At 46.0% G+C, this 14,188-nt stretch overlaps 1 protein-coding gene across 3 annotated transcripts in view; it reads right to left on the bottom strand.

Annotated features, from left to right (window-relative positions):
• Positions 1-5,222: 5,222 nt before the first annotated feature.
• Positions 5,223-14,188, bottom strand: part of YIPF7 (Yip1 domain family member 7) — a 77,033-nt gene continuing 68,067 nt past the window's right edge. For all 3 annotated transcript variants that reach the window (XM_040335003.1, XM_040335006.1, XM_040335005.1), the window contains one exon: positions 5,223-5,973. In XM_040335003.1, coding sequence (XP_040190937.1) covers positions 5,811-5,973 — 163 coding nt within the window. In that variant the 3' untranslated portion in view covers positions 5,223-5,810. The remainder of the gene's footprint in view (positions 5,974-14,188) is intronic.

The raw sequence follows: 14,188 nt of genomic DNA, 5'->3' as shown, positions 1-14,188 counted from the left end.
GGGCAGAAAGTGTGGGGGGGGGATATTGCAGAAGATTGAGTGAGGGAGGTCAGGGGTGACCAGACATCCGGCCAGCACACACGAAGAGGAAAACGCGCTGTACTGTGCCCTTCCCCTGCGTTCCTGATGGCTGATGCACGTCACCTGGCAGAGCAGCTCCGCTAAAGTGTGGAATCCATGGGGATGTAATCGGTGCCTGGCGCCGTAATGCGTTCCACGCTGAAACGCAGCGCGGCTTCCGCGCAATGAGGTCATCGCCCAGCACCTTGTGCGTTCCAGCCTGGAACGCGGAAGTGCCGAGCGCCATCAGCGCTCTATTCGGCACACATGCCTCTCAGCTTTAAATAGAACGGCGTGTTATACACACGCCGTTCTATTATTGTCAGCCGTAGCTCGGCCACGCTACAAACACCGGTGCCATCGCTCCCCATGCTGCATATTAACCCAGGCTGCAACTCCATGGCTATCAGCTATTACCTTAACTGCATCCAGGCTGCCATTGCTGGGGACAACCTAAAAGATCTTCCTTGCTGACACCCTACACTACGGAATCCCTTGCTGCTACACTCAAGCCCTGCAAACGGATAAGTAGGAATTGTTTCACTTGTAGTGCTATAGAAAGATCTGCTACATATATTGCTCCTAAACAATTGCTGTATTTAACTCTGGCTTGTTAGCTATTAACATACTACTTGATACTGACTGTTGGGCCATTGGCTGTTTGCTGAGGAACATCTTAAAGGGACATATACTCTCAAATTAGCTGAGCTATATTTGCCTCTCTTACGCAATTATTAGTTGCCTTCACAATTCCTATTTACTACGTGCTTGACATAAGTTGCTACTTGTTTATGGGCCCATGCCCTAAGTTACTGAACATGTTCGCTTTAACTTTTCAATGCTAATGGTTGCAGGTATTTCATACCTGCTCCCTTAGTGGCCTAATGCACTTCTTTATGTTAAAGTGATCTGATGTAGAGAACCCCCAAACTCCTGTTCTCTGATTGGAGTGACACCTGGGGTCTGGTACTGATAATCACTTGCATTCAGAAGTGCATTGGAATCTTCGCGAGTATCGTATACTTTTAAAAGCTAAGGTTTGGTCGCATGTTGTAATACGTCCAGCCTTAGTAGCTCAATACATTTCCTTTATGTGAGAGAGAGATGATGTAGAGAACCCCCAAACTCCTGTTCTCTGATTGGAGTGACGCCTGGGGTCCAATACTGAATTCTCATATAGGGAAGTGCATTGAAGTCCTTGCTAACCACAGTTGTGGTTCACTCCCGTTCACCAGAGCTGTAAGGCCCCGTACACACGACCGGATCTATCCGCTGGGATTGATCCGCGGATCAGTTCCAGCAGACAGATCCGGTCATGTGTAGGCCCGAGCGGACATTTTCCAGCGGATAAAAATCCAGCCGACGGATTTTCAGCGGATAAAAATTTCTTAGCATGCTAAGAAATCTATCCGCTGGAATCTGTCCTTCGGACTTATCCGGTCTTCTGTACAGACTCACCAGATAAGTCCGCCCGATCCCTATCCCTCGCATGCGTCGAAGTGATTCGACGCATGCATGGAAGTATTTACCTTCCAGGGTCGCGCACGTCGCCGCGTCATCGTCAAGGCGACGGCGCGGGACGTCACCGCGTATGTTTTCCGCAGGGATTTTGATCTGATGGTGTGTACAAGCCATCAGATCAAAATTCGGAGGAGGAATGTCCGCTGGAAACGGTCCGGCGGACCGTTTCCAGCGGAAATCCTCTCGTCTGTACGTGGCCTTACAGAGGACCGACTGGCTGCAGAGGAGATTCATGGAGGGGTTTTTGATCTATTGCTCCCTTACTCAGATCCCTCCTGCGGTTGACAACTTGCGATCGACTATGTTACACTCCAGAGTGGTTCCTGAAAAACTTGCTAGGGAAGTTTTGCTGGGCCGCAGGTGCGGCCGTTTCCTTGGATAATCTGGTGGTCTCGCCCTTGGGTGTCGTTCCAAAGAAGGAGCCCAATAAGTTTCGACCTGGTCAACCATCTTTCTTTTCCAATGATGCCATTGACCCCGAGGCGTATGCGGTGTCATATACCTCGTTTCATGCTGCCGTGTTTTGGTTAAGGGCGTTACGGTAAGGGGACCATTATGGCTAAAGTCGATATTGAGTCAGATTTTTGGTTGCTACTGCTTCAGATGGGCATGCATAGGTGGCACTAATAGGGGGCACTGGAGGACACATATAGGCAGCACTGGTGGGCATTGATGGGCAGCACTGATAGATAGCACTTATAGCAGCACTGATCAGAGGCACTGGCAGGCATCACTGATGGGGACAGAGGGCCATCCCTAATGAGCCCTATTTGCCATCCCTGGTGAGCTCTGGTGGTCATGGGTGAGCATCTCTGGTGGCCATGGGTGGGCATCCTTGCTGTCCATGAGTGGGCATCCCTTGTGGTGATAGGTGGGCATCCCTGGTGGTCCTGGATGGGCATCCTCGGAGGGCTGCACTGATAATCAATCAGTGCAGACTGTTAAATGGGGGGAGAGAAAATACATTTTTCTAACACGTGTCATGCGATATGTCAAAACTCTCCTCCATCCCAGGCGTTCTTGGTTCCCAATATACAGACTCAGGTTTCCTTCATTATACAATGTTTATTCTTCCAAAGACAGGACAGCAAGACAGTCAATGCTTACATTGTTACAACTGATAACACATGGCATGTTGATACTTCAAAAAGTTACAGAAGGAGGAAATAGATGTTAATGATGGTACATCTCTCTGCTGGGAAAGGTCCCTTCCAGCAGGTTGGGTTCCAACCCCCATCTTCCTCTCGGGTCCGATGACCCTGAGGTCCCTAGCTAACTACGTAATCCACATGTGTTCTTATACTGGTTTAAAAGCCAAGCTAAGCATAATTCACAATTAGACTAGCTCCAAAGAAGGTTGGCGATAAACTTAACACCCACTTGTGTATTTTTAAGTAACACATCTCCACCCACTGTCTTGATGTAGGCTTCAAGAATAGATGTGGTCTACACTACAACAGATGTACTGTCCTGTAACTGACCTTGTCTGTCCTCAAAGCTACCATGTCTTAAACATTGATTCAGAAACATTTATCACATAATAAATATTAATAAATTAAAAATCTAACACAAACCCCCCTGTCAGTAGAGAAGCAGATCAGCCATCCTCTACTCGTGTCTGTCAAAAAAAATTCAAAATGAACGACAGATTGCAAAAGATAGTAGGACAAACGCCAAAAAATTATTTAAATATATTAATAGTAAAAAGATCAGGTCTGAGCATGTAGGCCCCTTACAAAATAATCTAGAGTTGGTGACTGGGGACAAAGAGAAGGCAAATTTATTTAATGCTTTCTTCAGCTCTGTGTATACAATGGAGCATGGGGGAGCTCATGTCCATAATGGGGGTGGGAGTGACACAGCCTGAAATCCACAATGGCTCAAAAGTGATATGGTCCAGCAATATTTAGTCAGAATAAAGGTGGATAAAGTACCTGGACCAGATGGCATCCACCCACGGATCCTAAAAGAATTGAGCTCTGTAATTTCAAAGCCACTGTATCTAATATTTAGGGACTCATTAATGACAGGAATAGTACCACTGGATTGGCGCAGGGCCAATGTGGTACCTATATTTAAAAAGGGAACAAAGTCTTTACCAAGTAACTATAGACCTGTTAGTTAGTTTTAAACGATGGACGCCCGTAGCCTCTCAATAACTTCAGGTACACTGACTCGAGTATAAGCTGAGGGGGGTAGTTTCAGCCCTAAAAAATTGCTGAAAAACTCGGCTTGTACTCAAGTATATACAGTACTTTTATGATATAAAATATATGAATAAAGATATACACTGTGTTGAAGCAAAAGTGAACTTGCAAAAAATATATTAAAATATCCTTTTTATTCACCTATAACCATCTACCTACCCCTCCACATGTTAAGATTTGTATCAAATGTTTACTAGCATGAAAATGCAAAATCCACTTATTTCTTAGCCCTTCACCCCTAAATACAAATATGGATTACAGGCATTAAACAGACTAAAGTTATATTTAAAAAAGGAGAATGTTAATACAAAATCTATAGATCTGCATATCTGTTTTAGAGACATCATATGTGCTTTAACTAGATCAAAGGCCACCCTTATGCCATGTACACACTATCCGAAAATAGGACGACAGATCGTCCAACTTTTTTCGTTTACTAGTCGCAAGTAGAAATTGAATAGGTTACTAAAGTCACGAAAATTCTCGTACGAGAGAAAAAAAAATTGGAAGTGATGTCATGTGTTGTAATGTACAGTAGGTGGTCAATCTCGCCGCCAAAGGGAGCGAGATTGACACAATATCGCGGTCACCTACTGTATTTGTGTTGTATTTTTGGATGACAACTGTACTGACAAAATGAAAATCTTACGATTTAGGTATCGTACGAGGAAAATTTTCCTGCATATCCGATAAAATAATATCGCATGAACTGTCATGATCGTCTCACGGAAGCCCTGTACTAACGATCCGATTTATCGTACGATTCTTCCTCAGACGACATTTTTCGTATGATATTCGGATCGTGTGTACGGGCCATTATTGTAGCCCATTGTTGACCTTATACACCAAATTTTCTGTTCTGGAACAGTGAGAGAAAATCTGCCCCATGGAAACAATAAAATATACTTGCTCACTGGTCTATGTCGAGAAAACCACTGGACCATTTAAATGTTGTTTTCAAAAGCACAAGATTTTCAACTTGTTATAGCTTGAATGATGTCTGCGGCACAGAAACAATTAACCAAACTGGTTGTGGTACATTTTGTGCAAGTCCAATACCAGATTCATGGACTCCAGGGGATTGCCATCAACTGGATCTCTAGTTCTAACTGGGATGGAGATGGAAACCAATTTTTTCTCGAGAGAGAGTAATTTTGGATCCATTCTTAGCATGCCCCAAGGAGTCCATGATATCACTCCTGTATTTTTTACCAGAACACTAATCGCAAGCTTATTTTCATTAATTTGCAGTTGGTGTTTTTTCCTGATGTTTAATATGCTGAAAGGTAAGTGTTCATGGAAACATTATAATATCTTTTTAGTCCATAGTTAATAGTCACTTACTGTATACTAGAGTTTAGGTCTCTCCCACCTTCATACCCCAAACTCTGCACAGCAAAGTGTCCTTTTTCCTATTTTTAACCTTTATTTGTAAAATATTCTGTATGTTTCCCATTTTATTTTTATCACGTTCCTTTGTGATGGAGGTCGGTTTTAACACATAACCAAAGTCTACTTATAATAAAAGGTCCCTTTAGGGATGTTGTAAGATACGACTACTCTAGTCTTTGTGGGCATTAGTGATAGTTATTCTTGATTCCCCCCTTCTTTCTTTTGCTCCAGTTTTGTTTTTCTAATGCAGTAAAGTTTTGTTTAATTTTGGTCCCAGGAAGACTATATCAGCATTTTTGCCATTAATGCTATTTACAAGTGGGCATGCAAAGTCTGGCACAAAATTATGCAATTTGATAGGGTGCACAGCCAATTTGGCTATTCACAAGGATTTTTTGTTGGAGAGGGATTGTAACAGAGGGCTTGGAGCTGTCATTCTCTGCAATATTATATTTCATAATGATACAATGAAAAACCATGTAAAACCTATGCATACCTAATAAAGGTCATATACAGTATTATCATAAAACACATCTACAGTATATTGCCTTGCTATTATCCAGAAAAACACAGAGTGTTCATGTCTTTTTCCATTTATTTTCATAAATTAATATAAAGGCACCTAGAATTTCAGAACACAGTTAATAATGCAAATAATCCATAAAACAGTGCACAGGGATAGGCTACAAGTAGTTGCTGTCCTTCCATTGCCAGTGTAGAGATGAAGATTTTTGAGGCTGAGAAACTGCACCACACTATTATAGCTGCCGCCAAGATGGTCCCAGCAATTCCTCTGAAAAAAAAAAAAAAATAGAAAAATAGAAAATATAAAGTTCCACAATACTACTTGTATCTAGACAGGTCACAAAATGTAATCCCACTGCAAGGATGAATCACTCTTCATCACTGCAAGAGTCGAATGCTATTTTTTTCTAGTCCTTACTCATGTAGGCTTCCTCCTCTCCATATAAATGGTCTTTATAAACCACGTGTCCTCAATGCGGGGACTGTCCCTGGAAATCGGGGATGTCTGGTCACCCTACCAAAGACTGAAGGAGAGCACCAGTTGCTGGGAGTGCAAGAAATAAGTAATACATTTTATTAATTATTCGCAAGACAAAATGAACTTTTAACCCTTGCAGTGCCAGGGAGACTCTACTGCCCCTATTCCTAACAATTAGGAAGATGCAGAAAACCTCAAATTAGGATCAATAATTGGCCTTAAACTTGTCAGGTATAAGTCAGAAAAAGAAACTGCTCCTCCGCAGGTACGGGTGCTTATTCTGCTTTGTTCTCATTACAGCTAGCAATTAAAAAAGAATTCAGGATGCCAGATACCAAACTGCATATTAGCTGCTCTCCCACTGTAACTGAAAAAAGGTAAAAGTGTTAATTGCTACTTAGAGACTAAGGGCCCTTTCACACGGGCGGATCAGTAATGATCCGCTCCGTGTGTCCGTAAAAAGCTCAGCGGGGATCCTCCGTAAAATCTCCGCTGAGCTGGCAGCTGACAGGGCGGTCCCCGCACACTGTTCAGGGACCGCCCTGTCTTTCCTCCGCTCTCCCCAATGGGGGATCAGATGAACACGGACCGTATGTCCGTGTTCATCCGATCCGGCAGACGGAAGAAAAAAAAGGATTTTCTTCCGTCCGCAAATGTGGATCTTTGCGGAGGTGGGTGATTACAGGTGTCAGCGGATGGTCATCCGCTGACACCCGTAATCACATAGGGACCAATGTATGTCCCATTTTCATCCGCAACAGACGGATAAAAATGCGGATATACGGTCCGCACGTGTGAAAGGGCCCCTAGGGGCAGATCTGCAAAAGCATTACGCCGGCGTATCTCTTGATACGCCGGCGTAATTTTAAATTTCCCACGTCGTATCTTTGTTTTGTATCCACAAAACAAGATACGACGGCATCTGGGATCGATTCGACAGGTGTACGTCTTAGTACGCCGTCGGAGCTTAGATGCAATTTTTCGGCGGCCGCTAGGTAGCGTTTCCGTCGAGTATGCAAATTAGCTATTTACGGCGATCCACGAACGTACGTCCGGCCGGCGCATTTTTTTTACGTTGTTTGCGTTCGGCTTTTCCCGGCGCATAGTTAAAGCTGCTGTTATGAGGCGTACTCAATGTTAAGTATGGCCGTCGTTCACGCGTACAATTTAGAATTTTTTACGTTGTTTGCGTAATTCGTTCGCGAATAGGAATTTGCATAGAATGACGTCACCGTCGTAAGCATTGGCTTGTTCCGGTTAAATTTCGAGCATGCGCACTGGGATACCCCCAGGGATGGCGCATGCGCAGTTAAAAAAAAACGCTGTTTCGTCGGGTCACGACATATTTACATAAAACACGCTCCCATTACATCCAATTTGAATTCCGCGCCCTTACGCCGCCAGAGATACACTACGCCGCCGTAACTTACGGCGCAAATTCTTTGTGGATTTAAAATAAAATAAATAAGTTACGGCGGCGTAGTGTATCTTAGATACGCTGCGCCCGGCGGAAGATTACGTGCAGGGACGTGGATATGCCCCTTAAACTCCACAAAATTAAACCACTTTATGGTTTTTTATTAGTTCAAGTATAAAATAAAAAATGTTGTATAAGTTATATATTTATAATCTTTATAAAATATTACTATTATTATCATCCAATGATTTTATGTTCCAGTACTGCAGAATTGTGAAAAACATACATGATAACCTTTTGGTGCCAATGGAACACAAATACGTGGCCTCTCAGCGGGTGGGCCATGGCGCCAAGTGGCCGCATATTTGCATGCAACATTGTGAAACCAGCTGTGCGCTGTTCACTACTGGCAAAGTTACCAGCAGCTAAGGCCGGGGAACACACGAACCAACATGTACGGTGAAACCGGTCCGTCGGACCGTTTTCACCGTACATGCCTGCCAGAGGGCTTCTGTACGATGGTTGTACACACCATCGTACAGAAGTCCGCGCGTAAACAATACGCGGGGCGTGTCCGCGTCGTCGCCGCGAAGATGACGTGGGCGGGCCTGCCATTTAAAGGCTTCCACGCATGCGTCAAAGTCATTCGACGCATGCGAGGGACGGCGGGCACCTGGACATGTACGGTAGGTCTGTACTGACGACCGTACATGTCCGAGCGGGCAGGATTCCAGCGGACGGTTTTAAAACACGTCCACGAATATTTGCCCGCTGGGAAAAGGCCCGGCGGGCAAATGTTTGCTGGAATTCGGCCTGCTCGCGCCTACACACGACCGAACATGTATGCTGAAACTGGCCCGCGGACCAGTTTCAGCATACATGTTTGGTCGTGTGTACGGGGCCTTACAGAAAGCTCCCAATCACTGCATCCAATCAGGAGCTTTCTGAGCATGTGACCACCGTGACAGCCAATCACAGAGGTTACATGATCAAAAACCCAGCCCCGTGGCATCTGAAACCCCTTAAAGTGGCTGTAAAACCTTTTTGTATAACTTTATGCTACAGGTAAACCTATATTAAGGCTTACCTGTAGCTACCCAGGATATCTCCTAAACCTGCGCGGTTTAGGAGATATCCCCCTGTGTCTGCATGTGCCGAAGTGATCGACACATGCGCACTGGGGCAAACTGAAGTAATGGCACCTATGTGTCGTTGCTTCAGTCTTCATGCCATTACCGGGGTGGCTCCCACGCACATGCGCTGGAGTGATGTCATCGCGACTCCGGCCAATCACAGCGCCAAAGCCGCGATACCTGGAAGTAACTCCAGGACGACATGTCAGCATCCGGATTGTGAGTCGTGAACCGCTGCCGGGGCTTTGATCGGAGGTAAGTAATACATAATATGCTAGTATGCTGTGCAGCTATACTAGCTTATTATGCCTTTGTCTTGCAGGGTGTTTTTTTTACTTCCTTTTTAAAGGGTCGGGAGTCACTGGTGCAAAGGGGTTAAAATAGATGCAACCCCCACCTGAATGACATTTTGTTTACTAATGCACCGTACAAGAGAACTGGAGTGTGCAAAATCTGGTACAGATCTGCATAGAAACCAATCAGCTTCCAGAATTTATTGTCAAAGCTAAGGTTAGAAGCTGATTGGCTACAATGCAAAGATGCACCAGATTCAGAGTGCTCCAGTTATAATAAATATCCCCTTATGTATCATAAACAATTGCCTTTTTTTTAATAAAATTCAGTATTTAAGTTTCCTGAACACTAGCTATGGCAGCATGCCATTCCTTCAGCTAGGTTTCCTGATGGCGACTATAATCAACCATGTTTGCATTAGATGCATTAAAGTGGTGACTTGTAGACTCTATCTGGAGAGTGTGTGACAGGGTGATAATGCAGAAGTACACTTATGAGACTAGGACATTGCCATCCTATAACATACAGTAAAGTGCCTGAATAAGGTCCTTCATGGCAGGCTGACCAGGAACTATTTTAATGAAAACTGCAGATTTAAAAATATTGAACGTGACTTGTGAAAATATATTATTATATTAAATAGTATATGAGATTTTAACAACTGGGCTCACACCCATCTTAAAGTGTTACTAAACCTACAACAGTAAAATCAGTCTGTATATGCAGGAGAGCATGCTTGTTATACTCACTGTGGATCCTAAGGGCTTAATCCTGCACATTATGTAAAAAGACTGTTTGATCCTGTCTCCTCTTATTCTCACCTTCTTCCACAGTCCCAAACCATCTCTTGATAGTACAGAGCCTTGTGGGCACTCTGCACATGCTCAGTTTGGTGTGTATTGCGAGAGAGTTTCCTTTTTCTTGGGAGAGTGCATGTGATCAGCACAGGGCCAATCAGCACTGTCCAGACAGAGAGTCAGGGGTCCTGCAGCCTCATAGGACAATCAGGGGAGAATGAAAGCTCCTCTTACAAGCTTTAACCAGACACTGATAGAAGTCATAAGACTGCTATATACTGCTGATGAGAAAAGGTATTTAGCAGTTTATATTTACTAAAACTATAGCATTTTCATGTTCTGTGTACTGTGGGAGACCAGATATAGTGAATGCAGGGTCCTGGGTTTAGTAACACTTTAAGTTCAAATTACCATAATAAATGGGCTCCAATTTTCAAGCACCTGTATACAGAAAGAAGCAATGGCAGCCTCTGAATTGTCCTCAGTGCTGGTTTACTTAAAGGGGTTGTAAAGGTAATTTTTTTCCCCCCTAAATAGCTTCCTTTACCTGCAGTCCTCCTTCACTTACCTCATCCTTCGTTTTTGCTTTTAAATGTCCTTATTTCTTCTGAGAAATCCTCACTTCCTGTTCTTCTGTCTGTAACTCCACATAGTAATGCAAGGCTTTCTCCCTGGTGTGGAGTGTAGTGCTCACGCCCTCCCTTGAGGGGGCGAGCAGGAGAGTCAGGACGCCCACTAACACACAGTTTCTTTCTCTATCTGCAATGTAGAAAGCGTCCTGACTCTCCTGCTCGCCCCCCCAAGGGAGGGGGCGAGCACGACACTCTACACCAGGGAGAAAGACTCACATTACTGTGTGGAGTTGCAGACAGAAGAACAGGAAGTGAGCATTTCTCAGAAGAAACAAGGACATTTAAAAGCAAAATTGTAAGATGGGGTAAGTGAAGGAGGACTGCACTAAGGTAAGAGAAGCTATTTAGGGGAAACCTTTTTTACCTTTACAACCCCTTTAACTAAGGTAAAGCCACTGTAAATGCTGGTATACACGGACCAAATTTATCTCTGTCTGTACCAGCATTTGATCTGCACATGCAGCCAATGGCTGCAGCTGTGACCTGTGTATTCTGACAGAGGCGGAGAGCCCCCGCTGTCAGAATATGATAGCACAGTTGGGGAGATCCCTGCATCCATTTCGGTTGTTTGAATGCAGGGATCTGTGAGTTTTTTTTCATTCAAACCCCTGGCTGAACCAAAAACAAAGAAAAACTCCCTGGCCCGGATTCAGATACATTGGCGCATATTTATGCCGGCGTAGCGTATCTTATTTACACTACGCCGGACCAGCGCGGAGAGGCATGTACTGTATTCAGAAAGCTATTCCTCACCAAGATGCGCCAGCATAACGTATTTTTGATGGCGTTGGGCAGTGTAAGTGTAAGTGGGCGTCACCCCATGCAAATGATGGTCCGACCGCGTCGCAGTGGTTTACGTCGGGTGTATCTTAAACGGCGCATGCGCTGTGACGTGGACGAATTGACTGCACCCATCTGCTATCAACTACGCCTGGCGTAACCCCTAAGATACGCCGGCCCAACGCCTACGCCCAGTGCATAAATACGCGCAGACATGCGCCCGTCAAGTGCAAAAGTACACAAGCATTTTTTTTACTGCTAGTACTTTTGTTTGTTTCTTGAGGCATGTCTGCACCAGTGGTGACTGCTAAGGGTCGAAGGAAGCTCAATTTCACCCCTGAGGAGAAGGCACTTATTATCGAGGGCCTCAATAAGTACGGCGCGTGCCCCTATGGGGCACTGACTGGCACTACCAGCAAGGTGGAAAAAGATCAGATCCTGCTGGAGATATCCACACAGGTGAATGCCCTTGGCGTGGAGGCTAGGACCCCCAGGGATATAACGAAAAAGATTAATGATCTGCGGCGTCTTGTTAAAGAAAAGCTGGCAAAGATCCGGAGGCATGCCAGTGGCACAGGAGGTGGACCAGCCACCAACATCACCCTCACTCCTGATGAGCTGGTCATTGCCCGATGCCTGGAGAGGGAGCAGGTTGAGGGCCTGGAGGGATATGATTCGGTTGATCAGCCCTTGAGGACAGGTAAGTGTGTTTTATCTTCTCTCCAGTGGGTAGCATGTAAGGGGGTGGAAGGGAACATGTGACAAGTGTGTGGGTCCACCAAAATGTGAATGCTTTGTGTCATCCACAGATGTCCAGGAGGGAGCTGGGCTGTCGTCGGCTGCTGGGCGACCGACGCCATCCCTGGAGGAGAGTGCCCCCACCTCACCTGTAGAGGAAGTAGAGGAGGAGCAGGTCACTATGGAGGAAGGTTTTTTCATAGTGGAGGAGACCCCCATACCTGTACCCTCCCAAACCTCCTCCACCATCAGGGATAGCCCCTCAAGGGCCACCCCCCCATCAGGGATAGCCCCTCAAGGGCCACCCCATCCAGCCTGCCCCAAGCCTCTCCTGCCCCAAGGAAGGCTACACGAAAAACAAGGGGTGTTCCGGAGGCATTGGAGGAGAATTTGGCGAGGGACCAGGCCTGCCAAACCCACCATCTGGCTGCCTTAGTGGGGGACCTGCACCATGTGGAAGAGAGCCTGGCCTCCTCGGCCCAGACCCAGGCTGCCTGTACCCTAGCTGTGCAGCAGGCCCTCACCCAGCAGGCGGATCAGAATTTTGCCATAAATGACAGCCTGCAGGATGTGAGTGGCAATTGCACAGGTATTGTCACGTGTCTGGGGGAGCTGCAGGCCACCACACCAGGCCTTGTAACGGAGGTCCGGAGCCTGGCAGACGCAGTCCAGGCCAATACGGCTGCCATGCAGGTGGAGGGGAGGAGCCTAGCAGCTGCCGTACAAGAGGAGGGGAGGCAGACATGGCGCCACCTGCGCAACACCACCACCCGCCAGCTGCGGATGCAGGCGGTGACAAATACTTTCCTCCAACGCATAGCCCTGGCATTGGAGGGCAGGCAGGCAGCCAGGGAGAGACGGGGGGGATGTACCTCCACCAGACAACCCACCCCCACCTGAGGCTCCCCCCAGGCGACTGCGGCCCAGGAGCCTAGGCACCAGGCGCAGCCCACGACAGGGCAGATGATTTATTTTTTGCTTTTCTTTAAGGCTTCATTTCCACTGGCGTTTTTACAGCCACTTTTCTGAGCGTTTTTTACAGCTTAAAAACGCCTGTCCATGTTATTCTATGGCATCATGCCCACATAGACGTTTTTGAGCTGCAAATGGCATAGGCGTTTTTGAGCTGTAAAAAAAACGCAGGACCAGGGCGTTCTGAAGCTCCAGAGTAGAGCTGTAAAAACGCCAGACGTTAAAAAACGCTCAAAAACGCGCAAAAACGTTAAAAAACGCGCAAAAACGCGACCGCGGCATTTTTAAAGCTGCAGCTCACAAAATTTTTTTTTTTTTTTTTTTTACAAAATAAACATGGACAGGCGTTTTTAAGCTGTAAAAAAGCCTAACAACAGTGGCTGTAAAAACGCCAGTGGAAATGAAGCCTTATGCTCAAGTGATGAGTTTTTGGTTTTATTTGTATACTCAGGTGATGAGTGTTTATTTTTATTTAAACTCAGGTTATGAGTTGTCTTTTTTTTTCTAATTCCTGCACACGGGGAGTAGTGCAGGCTACAGTGTGACTGGTGTGTGAATGTGGGGGTGACATTCCTGCCGGCAAAGGGGTGTCACCCTGGGTCGTTGGGGAGAAGTGATCCCCACGACCGTGTGAATGTGGTATGAATGGACAGTCCTGCATGGTGGACTTGGGCTAATCCAATGTGATGTGGATGTGTTGTGTGTGAGCTAGGGACCACAGTGGTGTGCATGCGTGCATTCTCCTTGTGCCATGATGAATGTGTGTGTTTAACATGCAAAGAAGCCTACCACAAGGCATCTCCTGACTGCTCTTCCCTCAGCAGACGGGGTAGCCTCGGTTAGGGGGTGACTTTGGGGTTTGGGGGTCAGGTCATCACATATGTCAATCTCCAGGCCCTTTCTTATGGTGTAGTTGTGTAGCATGCAACATGCACCGATGATCTGGCACACAAAGTTTGGGGAATACAACAGGGTCCCCCCAGACTTATCCAGGCAACGGAAACGGGACTTCAGGATCCCAACTGTGCGTTCCACCACTGCACGGGAACGTATGTGTGCAGCATTGTATTTTCTCTCTCTTCTGGTTTGGGGATTCTGGAATGGAGTGAGGAGATGGGGCCAAGTGCATATGCAGAGTCACCTGGAAGGGAAAAGACAGGAGGATGTTAGTCGTGCATGTGCCCCTCGTGATGTCTGCATCATGGGGTCGGACATTCATGCCTGACTCCCATGTCACTCACC

This window comes from Rana temporaria, chromosome 1 (assembly GCF_905171775.1).
Source record: "Rana temporaria chromosome 1, aRanTem1.1, whole genome shotgun sequence".
Lineage (NCBI taxonomy): Eukaryota > Metazoa > Chordata > Amphibia > Anura > Ranidae > Rana > Rana temporaria.
Note: the sequence above shows the minus strand (reverse complement) of the source record. Positions and strands in the feature narration are given on the sequence as shown.